The sequence below is a fragment of the Poecilia reticulata genome, chromosome 4, assembly GCF_904066995.2.
Source record: "Poecilia reticulata chromosome 4, P_reticulata-male-v2, whole genome shotgun sequence".
NCBI lineage: Eukaryota > Metazoa > Chordata > Actinopteri > Cyprinodontiformes > Poeciliidae > Poecilia > Poecilia reticulata.
This window is the reverse complement of record NC_088833.1, coordinates 6,491,979-6,511,425: the sequence shown is the minus strand read 5'-3', so window position 1 is coordinate 6,511,425 and position 19,447 is coordinate 6,491,979. Positions and strand designations below refer to the sequence as shown.

The 19,447-nt window shown below is 38.3% G+C and overlaps 1 protein-coding gene across 1 annotated transcript; it reads left to right on the top strand.

The window, feature by feature from the left end:
- Nucleotides 1-2,708: 2,708 nt before the first annotated feature.
- Nucleotides 2,709-18,563, top strand: lurap1 (leucine rich adaptor protein 1). The gene is made up of 2 exons (XM_008415208.3): nucleotides 2,709-3,376; nucleotides 12,521-18,563. Exons 1-2 carry the CDS (start codon nucleotides 3,164-3,166, stop codon nucleotides 13,376-13,378), a joined length of 1,071 nt encoding a protein of 356 aa, XP_008413430.2. The 5' UTR covers nucleotides 2,709-3,163; the 3' UTR covers nucleotides 13,379-18,563.
- Nucleotides 18,564-19,447: the final 884 nt, after the last annotated feature.

The window sequence follows — 19,447 nt, the reverse complement described above, 5'->3', positions numbered from 1 at the left end:
TTTGCCAAAAGGCTGAGATCAGTCTTACTGTGCCAACAATAACCTGAATTTCTGAAACCAAAAGTAGGACTTTAAGATGGAATAATTTTCTTCAAAATAAACATCGAAATGTTGGGGAAAATAAAAATCCTACACCTGTGTGGGAGAATTGTGATATGGGATGAAGGAGTAAACTGTTGAAAAATAGAAAAATGTTTCAACAGTATCTAAGTTTGGCATAGAAACAAAACACTTTGTGCCTCTGTTGAAACATAGAGGTGGAAACATCATGCTTTAGGTTGTTTTTATTTCCACAGGTTTATGGAAAACTACACAGATTTTAAGATCCTTTACTTAGGCAGAGCTTCCAAATATAGCCAAGGCAAGTTGTTGAATTTTGAAAGATTTTTGTCAGATTAGATGTTAATTGAAACAGATTTCTTTCACCATGTTGTTTTTTTTTTGTAAGTTTTACATTTTTCCTCCAGTTTTCCTTTTGACTGATTTATTAATTTTTTTAACTGGGGAAGCTGTACATAAAAGCAGCTGTAGCTTTCCTTGGTAATATAAGCCATTTTATTCGTGTAATATTCCCTTCCATTACAGCAGCAGGACTACTGTAAAATGAGTTTGCTATCCTGCTGCATTTAAACCTTTCCTTTAGGCCAGAATTAAACTCTTCTAGTTTCACATTGCTGCATGTAAAAAAAGAACAACTGGACAGCCTATTCTTTTTAATTCAGACAGCAGAGACATACAGATCAACAACAGAAGCATTTCTTGAATATGCAGCTTGAAACTAGATCACCCTGGCCAAACCCACGCAAATATAAAGCCACAATGCAAACCCACACACAAATGCTTGAGTTAAGTTTGAATAAGGCTGCTGATTCTGCAGCACAGTGCCGGATACATTTGTAAATCGAATGCACTGCATAATGTGGATACTGTAGCCCGGCCTCAGCATGTGGGTGTGCAAAAAGCTGAAAATGTTCTCCTTCACGACACCGTTGCCATGGTGGTCATCATGGATACCGGGCTAATTGCATAGTAACATAATCATTACAGGCACGTGTTTGTTTTTTTAAAGTCAAAGACAGAATTTGATCTCGCTTTTGTTCACACTTGCTCATATTTAAAAGGGAAATTTTACATTACAGCAGCTGGCAGACTGAACAAAGGCATTATCGGATAGAGTCTGGATAATCACTTTGGAGTTACTTTTCTGTAATGTGGGATTATAACATGTGCTCCACACATTATAGTCTTTTCACAAAGGTCTTTGGCTTTTAAACTAACCCATTGTTCACATATTTACTGTTTTGGTGAATGGCTACTGTAGCAAACAGATGTATTATGCCGACTGAAAAAAGAAAGTAACTGGGATAAAAAATGTGTCTTGTCTTTGTTATCAGAAAGAACAACATCCTCCTTCAAATCCAGCTTTGGTCATTATTGTGTCAGTGGTACAGATACACATTTATGGCTTTTCATCTTCTACTGCAGCGTCCTACATCCATTTGGTGCATTTAAAACTGCAGCTGTCGGCTTCTTATCCGCAGCTAGGATGAGTGATCACAGTAAAAACATCAGGTGCTTTAGGGAGACCTGAGCGGATCTGACCACAGATCAAAGTCCTTATCTCTAAATGTACCAGGCAGTGCACAGAAACAAGATATATTCAGCAAAGAACAACTGTTCTTATCCTTGATCTTTATTGTGTAATTCATTGTATTTTTCAAATATAATTCCTCTTTGGCCCACCACTAACTTTAAATGCCTTTGTAATAAACTTGTGGACAAAAACTAATCACCAGATATGGTTCTGCTTCTCCTCTTAAGCTACAAGGAAAAAAAAAAATATCCCAGTAGGAAAATTATGCTTGTCATTCACACTAATTTTTTGGCCATTTTTGTTCATGTCTGCTGCCATTGCCTGGGGGACTATTTGATTTCTTATGCCATGAAAACTTTCCAGGAAATCAGTCCTCTAGTCTCACAGCCACATGGCTTTAACCTGACGCATACCCTACCCACAATTCCATGTCAGGAGGTTCAGGCCTGTTAGGGGGGAATCTGTCTATGCTGTGTGTGCGTGTGCGTGTGTGTGTGTGTGTGTGTGTGTGTGTGTGTGTGTGTGTGTGTGTGTGTGTGTGTGTGTGTGCGCGCGTGTGTGCGTGTGTGTGTGTGTGTAGGCAGGGGAAAAGTTGTCAATTGTGTAAGTGTGAGTCAGACTGCAGAGTGGTGTGATCACCATTTGTAACACCTCATTCATCACACTCCTAACACCTTTTCCACCAAAATGAGATCCTGAATCTGTGAAAGATGCTCATCCAAAGATTTAATAAAACTGCAAAATTACACTCTGCCCGCACCATGATGCAGTTATTCAAAAATACAGTTTTAGACTTGTTTGTATGCAGTAAAAACATGTTGTATCTACATATAAGAGTAAACCTGTTTATTTCACCAAATGTTATCTTTTTCCATGTTCTACCTCTTCTAAAAAGCACTAAGCAATAATTTCCTGCAGGTAGTGGAATGTTTTACTGTATAGATACATAAAGAATAAATACATTCCTTGATATCAACAAGGACAACTTGGAGAGAGACAGAAAGAGACTTTTTATTTCATCAGTTGCATAACAGTTAAGTCAATTTCCTGTATGTAGATTTTATTTTGAAAGTGAGCCCGGATGCAGATCCGCGTTGTGTCGCCTGACTTGTCTCTTCTTCTCCGCTCTCCTCTCGCACTCTGCGGCTGCTGCTGTCATCATGCAGGTGGAATCTGCGCAGTGTGCTTCAGAATAAAAATCTCCGACAGGGACGCCACGGCTCCTCTGAGCTGCCAATCAGCTGGACTCCTGACATCAAACCGCCGTGGAGGAAGAAGCAACAAGACAAGAGACAAATTAGATTTTTTTTTTACCCCCTTGCGCCTTTTACCTGCCCAAGTTAGAAATATGTTTCAATTTGGATTAAGATCTCGTTAAATTGTTGCTCTGCGCGGGATAATAAAACGCTGTTGTGTTGTTACAAAGTGTTTTCCTCTCTTGGCGCAGTCCAGCGCAGCTCAGCGGGAGTCGCAGAGGATGTCGCCCAGTCCTAAAGGAAATGAAAGTCCCAAACAGACCAGAAGGACGTAATCTTTTGGGAATATCTTCTCTTTGCACGCGCCGGTGCGATGGATGAAGGCACCGCCAGCGACACCATCCCAGATCTGAAAGACATAGAGACAAAAATCGGCCGGAAGACTCCCGAGGGTTTGCTCAGGTGGATGAGAGAAGATGCGTCCTCTCTCCGGGGAGAAACCAAACTGGCCACCCCTCAGGACACCAGTAAGGACACTGGGAGGAAGAGTTTGGATGAAAAGATTAGGAAGCTCAGGATGGAGATGGTAAGATATCGATGTGTGTGTGTGTGTGTGTGTGTGTGTGTGTGTGTGTGTGTGTGTGTGTGTGTGTGTGTGTGTGTGTGTGTGTGTGTGTTTCTGTGTCAGCCAGTGGATGTAGATCCAGTTTGTCAGTGTCAGTCAGCGCAGTTGAGCTGTCACACTGACGCAGCTCAACGGAGGCTCTCATCCAGCTGGAGAAGGTTGCTGTGAATAGCTGGACACATTTAAGATAATTAATCCGTCCATGCAGGAGCAATGATTTAAAACGAATGTACAGGAAAAGAGGAAATAGTGCAGGGTCCTCTACAGGCCACCGTACAGATTCATTAGGTTGGATTGTAAAATGTTGGCTGTGGAGAAAGTTATTTGGCTAAATCCTATTTTACCTTTTGCCCCTCGTTTAGCATTACACTCTAGGGACGGAGCTCCTATTGGTTTCTGTGGATTAGGAGAACATCAGGTAGGATTGGTTTTCCAAGCTCTTAAAAAACAGATTTTCCAGGAGCACACTTGGAAGCAAAGGGATTGGAGCAGGAGGGCAAACCTAAAATCAAATTCAGCTTACATTTGAGGTAGTTCTATAAAAAATGATAAATGGAAACCAAATTGTATCTAATTGCATTAATTAGCATGTCAAAATTATTTATAGCCTTTTTTTGTAATCCAAGGATTTTTCCCCCCCATTTTATTCTGGCTTTTGCTTCCCGCTCATTTATTCATCATCTTTCATAATGCCTTTCAAGTCAAAAGCCCTTTTGCCATCACCCTAATCCGTAGGTTCCTTTATTGATAATCACATTTAAGTCAGGACTTTGACTGGGCCAATACAAACTTCAATATTGTTTCTAGTCAGAAGATGATGAAGAAGGTGAAGGACGAAAGAGGGAGGAACAAATTCATGAATCAATGAGGTTGGTGGTTGAAACAACCTGACAGATGGTGCCAAACAGGATCACTATGTGGATGAATGGTTTAAGTGTTGAGCTTTCTAGTACTGGGGTTTTTCTGGCTTTATGGAGCATGGACCGTCCTCTACCTGTTGCTTCACAATGTAGTCAGTTGACTAAAAGAAAACTCATTAACTCCTTCACTTAAAGAGGATTTAAAAATTTTAAAAAATGGCTGTTTGGAAATATTGCTGGTCGTGAAACTAAATAGGCGTGCCATCCTTTAAAGGAGTGCCATCTGAAAACTACAATCAGCTAAGAGTGGCGTGTCTGTTAGCAAACTACAGATCCAGAAGATAACTCCAACGGTTGCTGAGTTATTGTGCTTTTTTATGCTTGTCATAAGAAATAGAAGAGTAAACAGATATATTTTCCATTTTGATGTAATTTACTTGAAAACTATTAAAGAGTTTACTTTGTGTTGTTCAGTCATATTTTTTAAGAAATCTGAGTACAAATAATAAAATCAATAAAAGTTGTAGATATGACATCTGTCTAACGCGACACAATAGTGGATAATTGTTTCTCTTGTGTTTTAAATATAAATAATCAGATCATGTTATACATTTTTATAAAACCATTTGTGTCAATACTGTAACCAGTTCACTCACAAAGGATAAACAGTTAGTTACTATGGTATTGTTTTATTTCTTATGTGTCTTTCAGGGAGTTCTACAGTGATTGCTTTAATGTTTCAAATGTTATCACTCACTTATTTGATCAAGACTCTGATGTTATTTAAGCAGATTATTCCCCAACAAGCAAGCAGCTGCTGATTTCTCTGTCATCTTGTTTACAAGGATCCAATCCTCCTCCGAGCAGCAGAGTAAATCCTCTGCCCCACAGTTGATTTTTTCCCCCCTCAGTGTACATGCATGTAATGCATGTAATGCATTCCTGCGGCAGATTGAGGCGTGCACACAGCCTGTGGCTCTGACACAGAGCACATGCACAACAGCATCCAGACTTCCTAACAAAGCGAGCCGTTATCCGACGATGTTTCTGACACATTGGTTAGTTCTTAAACATCCAAAAACAGTCCCAGCAGTTGGTCACATGTTGGACAGTCAAGTTTATTACACCTCAGGATTGCAGCTCAAAGCAGAGCTACAGTTTTAAAGTGCAGTAGTTTTATTAGTACAGTAAAAATTGAGCGATCGTGTGAACAAATAAGCCAAAAATGTCCTGAGTGAATCTGTCCAGGACAGACATGGATTACATTTACCTGTTACTGCAGAGTACAAGCAGAACTTGCTGCAGCAGACAGGCTACTTGATGTGTTCAATGTAACATTTTTTAGTTAAAATTATATTGTGAAATATATTTCAGATAAGAATTAAAAGATCAGAGAGAAGGTGAAAGCTTCATCTGAAGCATTTTGTCCTTCACAGTCATTTCAGACTGACAGCGATGGAGCTCGGTCAGAATGAGGAACAACTGCACATGGAGGGCAGGATCACTGTTTATATCCTCTGAATTCTTATTTTCAACCTAGAGCATGAGAAAAGGGCACCAACCAGTTATGCACATTGTTTCATTCTGTTTTGTTTCTTCTTTTGAGAGTTGCTGCTGCAGCAGCAGCAGCGCCCCCTACAGCAGCTGCTGCTCCTTGGGCACTGCTGATGATGCCTGTGTGCAGGACCGGTCCTGTTTCAAGGTTTTTGTAATTTCTCTGAATCTATTAGGAGCACACAATCTGAAGGATTTGTGGGGTGTCATCAATCCTCTCTGCTGGGAAGAAAGAGGGAGCGACAATATAGTTGTGGTGATAAACAGCAACTTTCTACCCTGCAGACAGTCAAATGTACCACAAATACACCCTCCTGCTGCATGTGAGTGTGTGTGTGTGTGTGTTTCATTCATCTCACAGAGTGGTATAGTGTAATGAGAGTGCAGAGGAGTAGATGTGAGCACTGCACTTTCATCAGCTATCTGCTTAGTAAGATTTACAGTAATGCATGTGAGAAGAGTCTGCAGAGTAATGCCAAAGCAGACACACACACACACACACACACACACACACACACACACACACACACACACACACACACACACACACACACACACACAGTCTAGCAAAGACACAGAATGTGTTTCTGTATTTTTAGCACCTTACCCCATGCAAATAAAGTCATTAGAACAGCTTTATGAGGCAGGGTGTTAATGAGTAAAGTAAAATCAGCAGATTTTCATGAAATAGTTTGCAATAGTTTAAATCCTTCTCTTATTTATCCCGTCATAGGGGAAGCACAGCATGGGGACAAGGGCTTCAGCATCTGTCTCGAGTCTCAAGTGCTCATCTGTGTGTGTCAGTGTGTGTGTTGCTTATTGCACTGGGTGAATGGAATAATTTTGAAGTATGAGGACTACTTTAAAACTCCTGGACTTTTTTGGTTGAAATTTAGACACCTTGGAATTCCAAACGCTGGCTGTGGAATGGCTGATTTTGGAAAAGCTAGTTTTGGGATGGCTTTAGCTATATACTCGCTAACACATGCTAAAACTTCTGCAATTTGTAACACAATTAAAATGGACAATTAAGCACCACAGATCTGAAACAAATTTACTGGACAGGGACACTCATTCACAACAAAGAAAGATGAACAGCAAGCCGGACTCTCACAACTCTGATGTTTATGTTTTGTTGATGACAATATGCTGTTGGTCATTTTTCTTGTATTACATGTCTCTTATGCCCCCCTTTATGTTTTCTGTAAATTACCACAAAGTGATAATTTAGGACTTATTTGTCCTAAGTTTCCCTCTGACAACTCAGTCATTGCAAAATGAGCACTGAGCCCTCAAAACTACCGTGTGAAAAATCTTTATCTGGTCATCTACTTAGAGATGTCCCAGTCAATGTGTGGTTGTGTCAAACTAAATTATTACCAAATGAATATTCTTTTTTTTTTTTATCGTATCGCCCTGTTTACAAAAGCTTATACAGCCACCGCTCTGTTGAAATTTGCCGTCTACTCCAAACCAAACCCAACAGCTTGGAATTCAAATTAGAATACAATTAGTGGAACCATGATCATATTTTATTTTTAATTATCTTTTTTTTTTTTTTAAGAAAAGAAAAATCCGATTAAATTGTATTTAGCTTCATAGTCATGAATGCTGCATTATGAGACATCACCTTAGATTTAAAGCTCAATGTGGCTTCTAATTCAAAACTGCAGTTTCATTTTTTTTATTTATTCAGAACCAGAATGCCAAATATTTTATTTGGCTATGACAGTTGAGTAGAATATGGCACAAAATAAATTTCAGGGGCTGGATTGCAGACAGATGGTCTATTTCAGGGTGAAGGGACACTGCAAGGACACCGTCTGTCTGCAGATGACCTGAGAGAGACGGGGAAGGGGAAAAAGCAGACAATGACATGAGAGGATATAAGAGACTGTGCGTGTGTGTTTGTTGCTAAATGAGATAACTGGTGTCCCAGCTGGCAGTGATTCAGCAGTCTGTGTGGAAGCTGTGTGACATTGGCAAGATGTTTTTTTGCCATACGGGCGGGCCTGCGTCACGCCTTATGCTTCAGCTGACTGTGCTATCGTTTCAGCTACATTTTGCTCTCCGTCTTTTTGAATCTCCATTCTTGCTGTTTCAATGCAAGAACTGCACCCCTTCTTTTCCTTCCCACAACTGTATTTATTACAGCATTTTTACAAGGGGAAAAATACTTGATAGTTTTTCCCCAAGAAATGCTATAGTCAGCTTAAAGAAAAAATCTGCAGAATAATACATTTCCCACTGACTAATTATGGTTTTGGGGACAAATTAAAGCTGCTTCCTGATTGTTTGTGCTTTTGCTTCAGAGAGGGCAGGATTCTTCAAACTCACTTGACAGATAAACCAATAATTGGAATCTGTTTTACAGAGAAATTAATTAAGGACAAGTGATGTGTTGTTAAAGATGGTCTGTTCTGACATTTTTCTAATCTTAGCCATGTTGAAATAAGGTTATAAGGAGTTTGGACACTAGTTTTTCTGTATATCAATTTATTTAAAAATAAACAAGGAGTGTGGATTTTTTCTAATGTAATATACCCAGAATTGTACATAGAGGCTCGAATATGTATACACCACGTTTCTGTTTATTTTGCCATGTATGATGTCATGTTGAAAAATACTTACATTTGGCTTTTTATATTAGTGCCCCCAAAAAGATCACATTATTAGGAAAGTTAATCATAAAGTAGGTCAAGCTGTCAGTTTAAGTTTCAGTTTCAACATCCAGAATGCCAGGTGATTGTGCAATGGTAGCATAAGGTCATTGGTGCAATATCTGATTGACTGTGTAGCAGTGGTCATGTGCATTATACAGGGTGTACTTTGGTACTCATGCCAAAGTACACCCTGTACTTTGGAAAGGTGTACATGGGTACACCCTGCCAAATATCATCCATGCAGCCAAAATAATTAGCTGCACGGCTGATCTAATGATAAAATTGTGCATGATATAGTGCAAGTAATTTTTGTTTTCTTCCATCTTTTGAAACAAACACTAGCTGCACAATAGTGTAATGGTGATATGCCTAAATTGCAGAGAATTATTTTTGCAGCCATCAACGAGTTTTCGGTATAACCCCAGCTGGATGCTCGGCCACAAATGGAAGAGTTCCTTAAAACTAATTGAAGCCAATTGATCTCCTGACACAGACTTTACTTTAAGCTTTGCCTTAGATTTTCAACAGGCTTAAGGGAAGGGACATGACAGAAGCTTAATAATACATATACCAGAATAAGCCTATTGCTAAATTATTTTTGATTGTGTTTGGATCGTTGTCCTGAATCATACCCATTTGTCAAAGATTTAGTTCAGGGGGAGTTACACAATTTGGATGTTGTTCTCTTTCTTCATTATCCCACCCACTGCATTCACCAGGATGTCTGGTAGCAAAACAACCTCACAGCATGATGCCACCTGAAATAAAATCAAGTGTGCCAACAGTACACATTTCCCAAGCACATAAAAACTGCTCTGACCTATACAATATTAAACATTTGTGGACTATACTCCAGGTGAAACGAAGGAAACCAAACTGTTTGAATCAACTTGACTCAAATGTCGCTTCTAAAAGGAAAGATTACGATATGTGCATCAGGAAAACGAGCCTTCCAGAATCATATGGATAAACCAGATGGTGCATCATGCCTGAGTTTTTGGCTGCCCAGTACTGATGTCTTCAAAAACATGAAAAGATCATTAGTGATGATTTAGTTCTGTGTTGTCCTTGAAGTCTGGGTTCCACTTCCATCCTGTCTGGATCACAGAAAAACATTTAAAGCTCCACTTTGACCTTTCCCGTCTGACAGTGGCCTTTCTGTAATGAGCGAGTTTGAATTCAATGTGCAGTTAAATAAAGGAACTAAACAACAACAATGGTAGGGATGAAAGAAATTCTTCCTGGGTCAGCAACATAAGCAACGCTAAGCAACATTGACAGAAAAGCAAATTGCATGGATCCCACTGCTGCCACAAAGAAGAGCTTGTTCTGTTTATTTATTTATTTTACATACAGTAAGCTATTCACAAGTTTGCATTTAAGGAAGATGCAAAAGCAAAATCATCCCAAGTTGTAAGTCAAGCATTTTTCTGTGGTAATTTAAACACCAGCCAACCAGTAAAGTGCCTTTTCCCCCTGTCCTCACCTCAGTTAACACTCGGTAATTTACTGAGACTTGACAGCACCATAAATCCAGTCAATCTCTGCAGGGAAGGAATTCAGCAGCTGAGCTGTGCATGCAGCCTCCGTTAGCATTATGCCACCTCAGCGCTGACAGGCATGGAGCTACTTTTATCACCACCCTCATTAGGCAGTCGGACGCTGCCAGCCAGAATCTGCCTGTGCCAGCCTGCCAGCAGGTTAAGAGCCACACGTGCAGGAAGCAGCAGTTGCTGATCTCCAGATCGCATTCATGCAATGATCCACCCTGTTAGACAGACAGCGTTCATTTTATTTCATTCATTTCATGTCTACAAACATACATATGTCTGGTTTGTAAGCAGACATATGTATGTTAGAATGTCATCATGAAGTTACAGTATCTTGTATGAAACAGTTCAATGGCTTACTTGTGTTAGCTAGTGGAAAAGCTAATTTCTATTTTCTTGGATTAGTTGAGCGTTACATCACCAATAAAACATATTTTATATACTACAAATAGGTTATGCCTTACACAATCATCGGAAAAAATGCTGAGTTGACGGATCAATGCTGAAGACGCTGGCTGTTGATGGAGTTCTGTGTCCAACCACAATAATGAAAAGTTTCGTGGAAGGCAAGTGTGTGGTAGGAAACAATGCAGCAGCCGTGAAAGATGACACTATTCAAACACTGGGCAATCCAAAATACTTTACACAAAACCAAGGCAGAAACATTAAAATTAAAACTGTTTTGAAAAATGCTGAGAAAATACGATGTGGCAAATTTAAATCTCATGCTTTAATCATTCCTCAGTGAATAGGCAAATGGTTTTTCATCTGCTCTGTAAGCTGCAGTAAATCTCATGTTTTCAGTCCGGATTTAAAGGATCCAGCAGCTTCCGCAGGTCCCAGGTTTCCAGGGTGTTTTCACCAGCACTGAGGAGCATAAAAACTAAGAAATGGTTTTCAGCCCGAAAATATTTAGTGCCTCTGGCTGCCACATTTTGGATGAGCTGCAGCTGTCTGAAGTTTATAAAAAAAACAACAACAAAAACTGTGAAAAAACTATTATAATAATCTAACTTACTAAAACTGAAAGCATGCAAGAGGTTTATGGTGTCTGGTTTAACATAATACCCTTTAATTTGGAAATAATCACAATCACACCTGGTTCCAGCTACGCATCCAAACAGACATTCCTGCAGAAACTGCAGTAGATGCTCCACAAAAGGGCATTGCTATTAATGGTACTCTTTTTCTTTCTTAGCTTCCTTTGTCTTATGATTTTGTGATAATACTGACAACTCTCATTCAAATAAAATGAAAAATGAATGCCTAGTGGTGAGGGAACAGTAGTGATGAGAATATAATTAGGCTCAGCTTTAAATATTGGTGCCATATATCACCTGCTGGTTTGCTCCTCACTGACAGACCTCTGCAAATCTATAAGGAACAATTTTTCCATGACCACAAAAACCGTTTTGCTTCTTCTGAAGTTAGCTGGACATTTTGCAGTTGATTACTGTGTGTAATTTTGTGTAATTATTGCCTTTTTAACCAAAACAAAGCTATTCAAGACCACAAATGTGCCACATTTTCCTCTCTGTGCAATTTTGATCTCAGCTTCTTCTACAGGGCCAGTTTTACTCATATTTTCCTTTTACTTTCTTGTTTCTTCCCTAATTTATTTCCCATTTATAGTATCAGACCTCCACCTGCTTGTGTCTGTTAAACATTTCTTCCAATTATGGTAATCTGTAAAACTTTAATAGCCTTATAATAGTGTTAGCACATGTGTCTTGAGCCAATGGCTGACTGTTTTAAATGCTTTCCAGGCATATCCTGTGGATTCCCCTTATAGAAGATTTTTTTTCCTTTTGGTGTCAGTAAACATTCTCCCTTTTTGGCGCTGATGCAATAATTATTTAGTGGATATAACCAACGTTTTACGTTTAAAGTTTTTAATGTGAATAAAACAGTATTGCATGTTTCTCAAACTCAAACCCACCTCACAGCTTTCCAGTAAAGTTAATTAATGTTAAAATGAATTCTCTTACCCGGGAGTAAAAACTGTACAAATAAAACAAGATGCCTTTTAGGTATTGAAGGAATACATTTGGAAAACAGCTGACTAAAAGATTAAAAAGAAAAATATGTCCAATAATTATACAATAATTCCTACAATGCAAAAACACTAAATTATAGTATTTTTGTTCTAGTTTCTAGTGCAAATGTCTTGGTTCACTTCCAATAAGACAAAACTAAAACGAAATTTATTGTTTTAAGTCAATAATTCATTCACACTGATGAAAAAGTTCTAGTTATATGTGAAATAATCTGCTGATGGAACTAGTACTTTTTCATTAATATTAAAGATATGACTTAAAGACATGCATGGGAAACATGAGAAAAGAGTATGAAGTCAATTTTAGAAGGCAAAATTGCAAAAGATTTAATAGTGTAAAATGTAAACTAATGTAAAACTAATAATTAAAATTCACAGCCGTCTGCAGTATTTTGAAGATGTCTCCTTTGCTGTGTTCACAGGCTCATCTTCGCTCAGTAGATGTCAAGATTTTGCAACAGTTGCTGGCGGTCCATGAGGGCATCGAGGCAGTGAAATGGCTAATGGAGGAGCGCAGCACACTAACCAGTCACTGCAGCAGCCTGACCAGCAGTCAGTACAGTTTGGGTGAGGGCCCCGACACGTCTTGGAGGGGTTCCTGGAGCAGCCTGCAGGACCCCACTAATGACAAGCTAGACAACATCTCTATAGGCAGCTACCTGGACACTCTGGCTGATGACATGGATGAGTACTGCCCCTCCAGCTCAGAGTCTGTCATTTGCTCCACCACGCCACTGGTTTCAGAAGCTGCACCCGAGAGCGACACAGCCGGAGCCCCGAGAGTGTGTGGAGCAGGAGCTGCTGTGGGAGCTAGGTCGAGTAATGGAGATGGGAATCAGATTCGAACTGGGACAGGTGGCAAGGAAATGTTAGGGGGACATGGGGTTAGCAGTGCCGTCACTGGGTCTGGAGGTAGTGAAGCTGGAATATTAGGAGCTTCCGTCAGGTTTCCCCAGGTCAAGTCAAACAGCTCCAAGGACAACTCTCCAGTCCGAACCAAGCCTGCAGAAATGGATAAGGGCAGCCCCGTTTTAAAAGACGATGCCAAAACGCAAATGCTTAAGGTCAATGGTGTTCTGGAAAAAACAGCAGCACAGACAGGCAGCCCGACTCGCAAAGGCGTCCCTGACAAACTGGGAACCAGACAGAGCCCCAAAGCCAAACAGTACAAAAACGGAAAGATCGACTTGGATACATGCAAAATGAATGGCAAAATGCACCTGGAGTACGATGCTCACTGGCGATGGGTGCAGTCACAGGAAGATGTGACGTTTTTGTAAAAAAGGACCATCACATTGAGGGTGAACAACCATGTTAAATGACAATAACATTCTTCCCTCTGCACTGACTTTTCTAGAAAACATTGATGTCACCATTTTACAGGATTTGGCTCAATTTTTTTTCGACAACGGGGGGAAGCCTCACTCAAATATAGGAAAATTACTTTAAAATTCAGTACCACAGTCTGTCTCAGGATATTTTTAGCAGGCCCCAATTTTAATTTGAGATGTATATTTTTAATTTTTCTGTAGAAAAAAAAGCACAGTGACATGATTTGCCAGAGAGCTGAAACATTATTGCAGATTCTGTGATATGACAGTGGTTTCTAAATTTGTCTCCCTTTAATTCTTCCTCAATAATGTTATTGAGACTCAATTGCTGACTATGTTATTGTTTTTTTTTTTTATCAGATTTCGGATGCGAGTCATGAAAATCTCTCTTCAGATTCTTCTCATGACCATTTGCCGGGATCCAATCCCTTGAGACTGGACATTTCAAAACAATAGCATTAGTGTAGTTACATGTACTAGATTTAAAAAGGATAAAAAGTCCAACATAAATTGGCCTCTTTTCATACAGTAGATTTACACAAAATATGCTGTACAAACGTATTTATGCATAACTGGCCTTGTCTAGTAATTGTACACCACATTAGTTAATTTTACCAAAATGTGCTGTGCAAGTGATTATTATGAAATTTGTGCGCATGTTACTACCTAAAACATTCCTCTAACCAACAGTAACTTTTAATGTTAAAGAAAATTCAGCAAGGTTTGAAAAAGTTTAAAGAAAATAATATACCACATAGTTTTGTCATTGTACAGTCTTGCTTCAGTGCAACCATCTACAATAATGTAAATTCACATTACAGCTACTCTGCGCATCTGTTATTAGTGGTGTCTGACTCTGTGAAAATCCTGAATATAGCCTTTTTTCAGTTTTATGCAATGAAGAAGTTGTGCCTCTTTAGTGTGAAGTTTAATAGCAAAATCCTGTATTTTTCCTAAGATGATTGCTCTGTCGTCATGGCAGCTTGAATGCCTTGGTTCGTTTTGTTTCTTTAACCACGCCTTTGCCTCTGCTAGTGTGTCCAGATATACTGTAGCTAGACCAGGAGTCTGTGCTTTTGACTGTCGATTGGTGAATGTGTTATGCCGACTGCGTAGATGTTGCATGCCAGGTGCTGAAAGCTTTAGTAGTTGATTTGTGGGGATGGTGTGGAAGATCGAACAATCAAGAAAAGCAATATATTTTTAAATCTTATTCAGCAAAAGAAATCCAATAACACAAGCTTTCTTGGATGGCAATGTTACTTATGAGCCAGAAGGAAACCGATGAGTCCCAAAGTTTTGAAAAAGTTTTTTGATCATCCAACACATTGTTGCTATTCCTCCAGTCAGTCAGCAGTTTAACATCCTGATGCTACAGGGTTGGTGGACAGAGGTGGGCATCTTTCAATATGTAAGCATAACATTTAGTCTAATCAGTAAAAATATTTTACCACACTGCCCACTTGGTAATCAGTTAACCTAAAGTCTTTTTCTTTAAATATACTGTCGGAGGAAGCTGGAGTACCCAGCGAGAATCCACACAGTCACTGGGGACATGCAAACAGTTGCTAAAAGACCCCAGGATGGGATTTAAAACCAATACCTTATTGCTGGAAGGCTGAAAGCTCATGATAGTTTTTTTTTAATAAAATAAATGTAAAATAAGACCAAGACGAAAGAAAGCTCTGACTCCAGCGTTGTTACTCTGCTCCCCGAAATAAGAGGATGTTTTTCTCCCAACAACTGAATCACTGGAATACCCCATGTTATATTAGTAAACCTTGCAGTGGAAGTCTCTTTTTTCTATTTATTGAGTATGTGCTTCAGTACTTGTAGTTCCCACAACAACCTATAATCCATATTTTAAACATCTGGTGGCAGGAATGAAAGCTAAAATATTCACATCTACATCTAAAATATCGACATCTACAGTCAACTGTTCTTTCCTACATTTGGAATTGTTCTTATATACTTATGGGAGTTACTGGACTTTATTCAATATCACTATTGGAATTCTGATGGACCATTGAACTGTCCAGGGTTTATACCACCTTCAGCAACCTTTGCTTAAAAAGACTAGAACAAAGGTGTCATCTAAAATGTATCATCCAGCCACAACATTCCAAAGTTGTCACAGTGATAAGAAAAAAACATTAGGCAAATGTTTTAAAAATGTTGTTGTAAAACTTAGTAACTTAAAATCTTTTCATCTGAACCACTGAAGTGTTTTCTCTCCTCCTCACTTTCTTTTTGTCCCACTTTCCCCCCTACCCATAGTAGTAGGATGGAAATGTTTAGTCTGTGCCAACAAACATTATGTACACACAATGGTCTCTCATTGGAGACAGCTCCATAAAGCCACTAGAGACAAGTAAGAAAAAGTGTGCTCAGACTTGACCCTGAACTCTTAAACAAATAACCCTAAAAGAACCCCACTTTCCCCTCTTTTCTCTTTAAATACAATACACACAACTACAACCCTGGTGATGTTTTTATTCACGTTACTAAGATGAAGTCGTATGAAACGTTAGTTCCTTTCAACATATGTGCTGGATGAAGAGCAATAAAAACAAGGGATGTCTGTGCAACTTCTTTGTGGTTTTGTTTCCATATGAGCTGAGGTTTGAGTTTAAAAAAAAAAATAGCCCAGTGAACCAAGCTGCAAAACTCATTACATCACTACATAGTGGATACACTGCAGCCCACGATGGGTTTAATGGGTTTTCTCTAGTCAGATCCAGTTTAGATTGGAAAAATTGGCATCATTTTAGTTCAACTCATGGCAGAGATTTAATGAGTTCAAATGATGCAAGGAGGAGCTACTTGTGCTCTGTTATTTTAGGAAGGAAAATGACTGCTGAGAGTTGTTTCTTCGGGCAAATCTGAAATAAATCTGAGATCTTATTTCTTTTAGAATATATTATCGCTGTCTAAGTGTTCTGGATTTTTTAAATGCTCACTTTCATGGATCTGACCAGGCTTCAGGTACCAGCACCCTCAGGCTATTCTGGGAACAAGATAAATAGCACGATTACGTAGATGAGTTGATGTGCACAGAAACGCGGTTGCCATGACAATGAGGCCGAGCAGGCTGCCGCTCGAGTGTCTATATAAAAACACACAGTGTACAGCAGAGGCAGGAGGAGCAGTATGCTTTGGATACCAGATTACCCAAGAGATTTACTGACTCAAAGTCAGAATGAAGCTTTTAATGTGACATTTTAAAGATGACACCTAAATCAAGATACATTTCTTTTAACACAAGTTCTGAGAGGTCAGATAATTCCATTAAAAGAGACACAACCACATTCAGTTTAACACGTTTAAAGATTAACACCAAATATCACTCATAAATGTCACGACACAAATTGATTATTGATATAATTAGAGGAAGAAACTGGTGAATGCTGCTCATTTAAGCATGATAGTTTGATAATTTGCATATGAATGTTAAGTATTTTTATTATTCTTATTGTTTTCTTTTAACCTAAAATCACTGGCATTTCTACGACTGAGTGACTCATGTTAAGTTGTATTCAGTTTTTTAGCTCAGTGTAGCCATATCCATTTCCATACCCAACATTAAGAAATATGGGAAAAAAAATAAATAAAAAGTGAAACAAAAGACAGCTGAGAATGCAGTCAAAATTTGCCGGAGTCATGTTGTTAAATTAGGAAAACTAAAGCCCAGGGGAAAATTAAGACATTATCAACCTAATTAGTGATAGCAAAATCTCCTGCTCAAATTTATAAAGTGAAGATTAATATTTAATCCCCTTTTTTTTTTTTAAAGAAAATTTGAAGAGACCTGAAAAACACTCCTAAACATGCCTATTTTGTTTAAATGTTTAAATCAGTTTGGCTAATTGCTTCACTTTTAGCTCATCCAGGCTTCCAGCTCAGACCATTTCTATTGCAAAAGTGCTCACTCTGTCCTTTTTCAGAAATCCGCTCAACATATTTGGTATCTTAAAGTAAAAAATCCCAGAAGCGTAGCCTTGGCACAATAACACACACAGAGGGGATTCAGAACTTCCAGAACTTACTGGTTTCCTGGCACTTGCTATTTTCTGTAGTTGTTTGTTTTTATAGTTGCTATCATGCTCAATTTCTCAAAGCAGTAGAAAGTTCAAATGGAGTGATGTAATTTTATTAATTTAAAAAAGTCTGAAAATAAACATAGTAAACATGACTCCCTGTTTTGTGTTACTTTTCAAATATTAGCCTAATTATTTTTCCACTACTTTGTTGATTTAATTGGATGGAGAACAACAAAATCCTAGAAAGCTATGGCAGCGTCTTATTTTGTGTAGTAGTATTTAAGCTACAATACTCCTGTGCATGTAAACAAAAGATTTTGGAATTTAACTTTGAATTACATTGACTCCACAAAACATTAATAAAGTGAAATAATATATATATATATATATATATATATATATATATATATATATATATATATAAACACACATGTCCTGTCATTCCTTATCTCTGCTTATCTTGACAGTTGTTAAAATATGTGCACCTTGTTGAACCTAAGTGTGTAATTTCCCCACATGTGAAGGAGCATGCTTTAAAATATTACTGTAATATTTTAAATTGGACAGGCGCAGGGTTTATATGGTACGGACTGAAATAAGATAAGTCAAAAGGAAGTTTAACTCCATGTGTCTGACTGTGGTTCCTTCCTCTAAGAATACTCTTTTTTTTCTGGCATCTTATTTATATTTTATGCTTCTGTTCGTCTTTGTTCACATGTCAGACTGCAAAAAGAAATGGAAGTGAACCCCACTGACTGCACAATGAGGTCTGACATGGATCCAAAACTAAACTTTGCCAAATCTGAGCAAAGAAAATGAAAAGAAATAATCAAAGCCCACTACAATATAGTTATCTGGATCAGCTGAATATTTATGTTGATTTATTGAGTGAATTTCTATGTGATCACAATTCTTTTCTTTTTTTTTGTCCTTGTTATGCAATGGAAAAAGTTGATTTTACATTTGTAAACTAGAAGTATTCAATCATTGACTTTGTTGATGTGCAGAATATATATATATATATATATATATATATATTCAGAATGTAAATAATACAAGCAACAATTAAAGACATTTATGTATTTTAACCTTGATCCTGTCATGTAAATATCCTGTTTATTCTTACTTCTTAATTTTCAGGCTCAGTTTAAGAAGACTCCTGTGATTTTTTTGTCTAGAGAATTGATCATTGAAACAGGCTTTCTGAAGCTGAAGATCACATCTTTGCCAACTCAGGATGTTTTTTCCTTCTCTTAATGCAAATTACTTTGAACACTTTCATTGTGATTCCTGATCAATATTTGGCCTTTCCACAAATGTTTAGCGAAACGGATCCGTTATCGATCAGGGCATTCAATGGTCATTCACACACACACACACACACACACACACACACACACACACACACACACACACACACACACACACACACACACGCACACACACTCTGTTGTACTTTGTCAACGTTAACATACTGTAGGCACAGTACAGCTTTTACAAAGCTAATGAAAACCAAAGGTTGGGCTTCCCAGAAAATTACACTATTATACAAGACAAAAAGTATTTTTGATACAAAAATGTGACAGTATGGTCATGTTGTGGACTAAATAATCATTGTAAAGACTGTCGTCTACAGTTTTTCTGCAGACAACCTCCACAAAGTAAGTCACAAAAGATGAGTCCTAGAGAAGCGGATGTTCACAGATTGCACTATACAAGCTTAAATAATGAACATTTGAATGGAAAGAAAAAGTTTGGTAAAGAAGAAATTTTAATATTGTGCAGACTTAAGTTTGTAGACAACCGCCATTCAGATTTTTGAGAAAATTCACAAAGCTTGGGAAGAGCTACCACATTCACCACTTGAGCCATTTTATTGAGCTGGAACTGGGATGGATAAGGACTGTCCACACAGACAAAACCACCAACACCTGGTTTAATCACCACGGCAACACCAGGTTTGCTTGAACAGTAAACT

What these genes read in the sequence shown, in the direction of transcription:
- lurap1 (XM_008415208.3), top strand. Translation starts at nt 3,164, where the DNA reads ATGGATGAAGGCACCGCCAGCGACACCATCCCAGATCTGAAAGACATA. An exon ending in GGAAGCTCAGGATGGAGATG is followed by an intron (nt 3,377 to 12,520) that starts GTAAGATATCGA and finishes CTGTGTTCACAG; the next exon opens with GCTCATCTTCGCTCAGTAGA.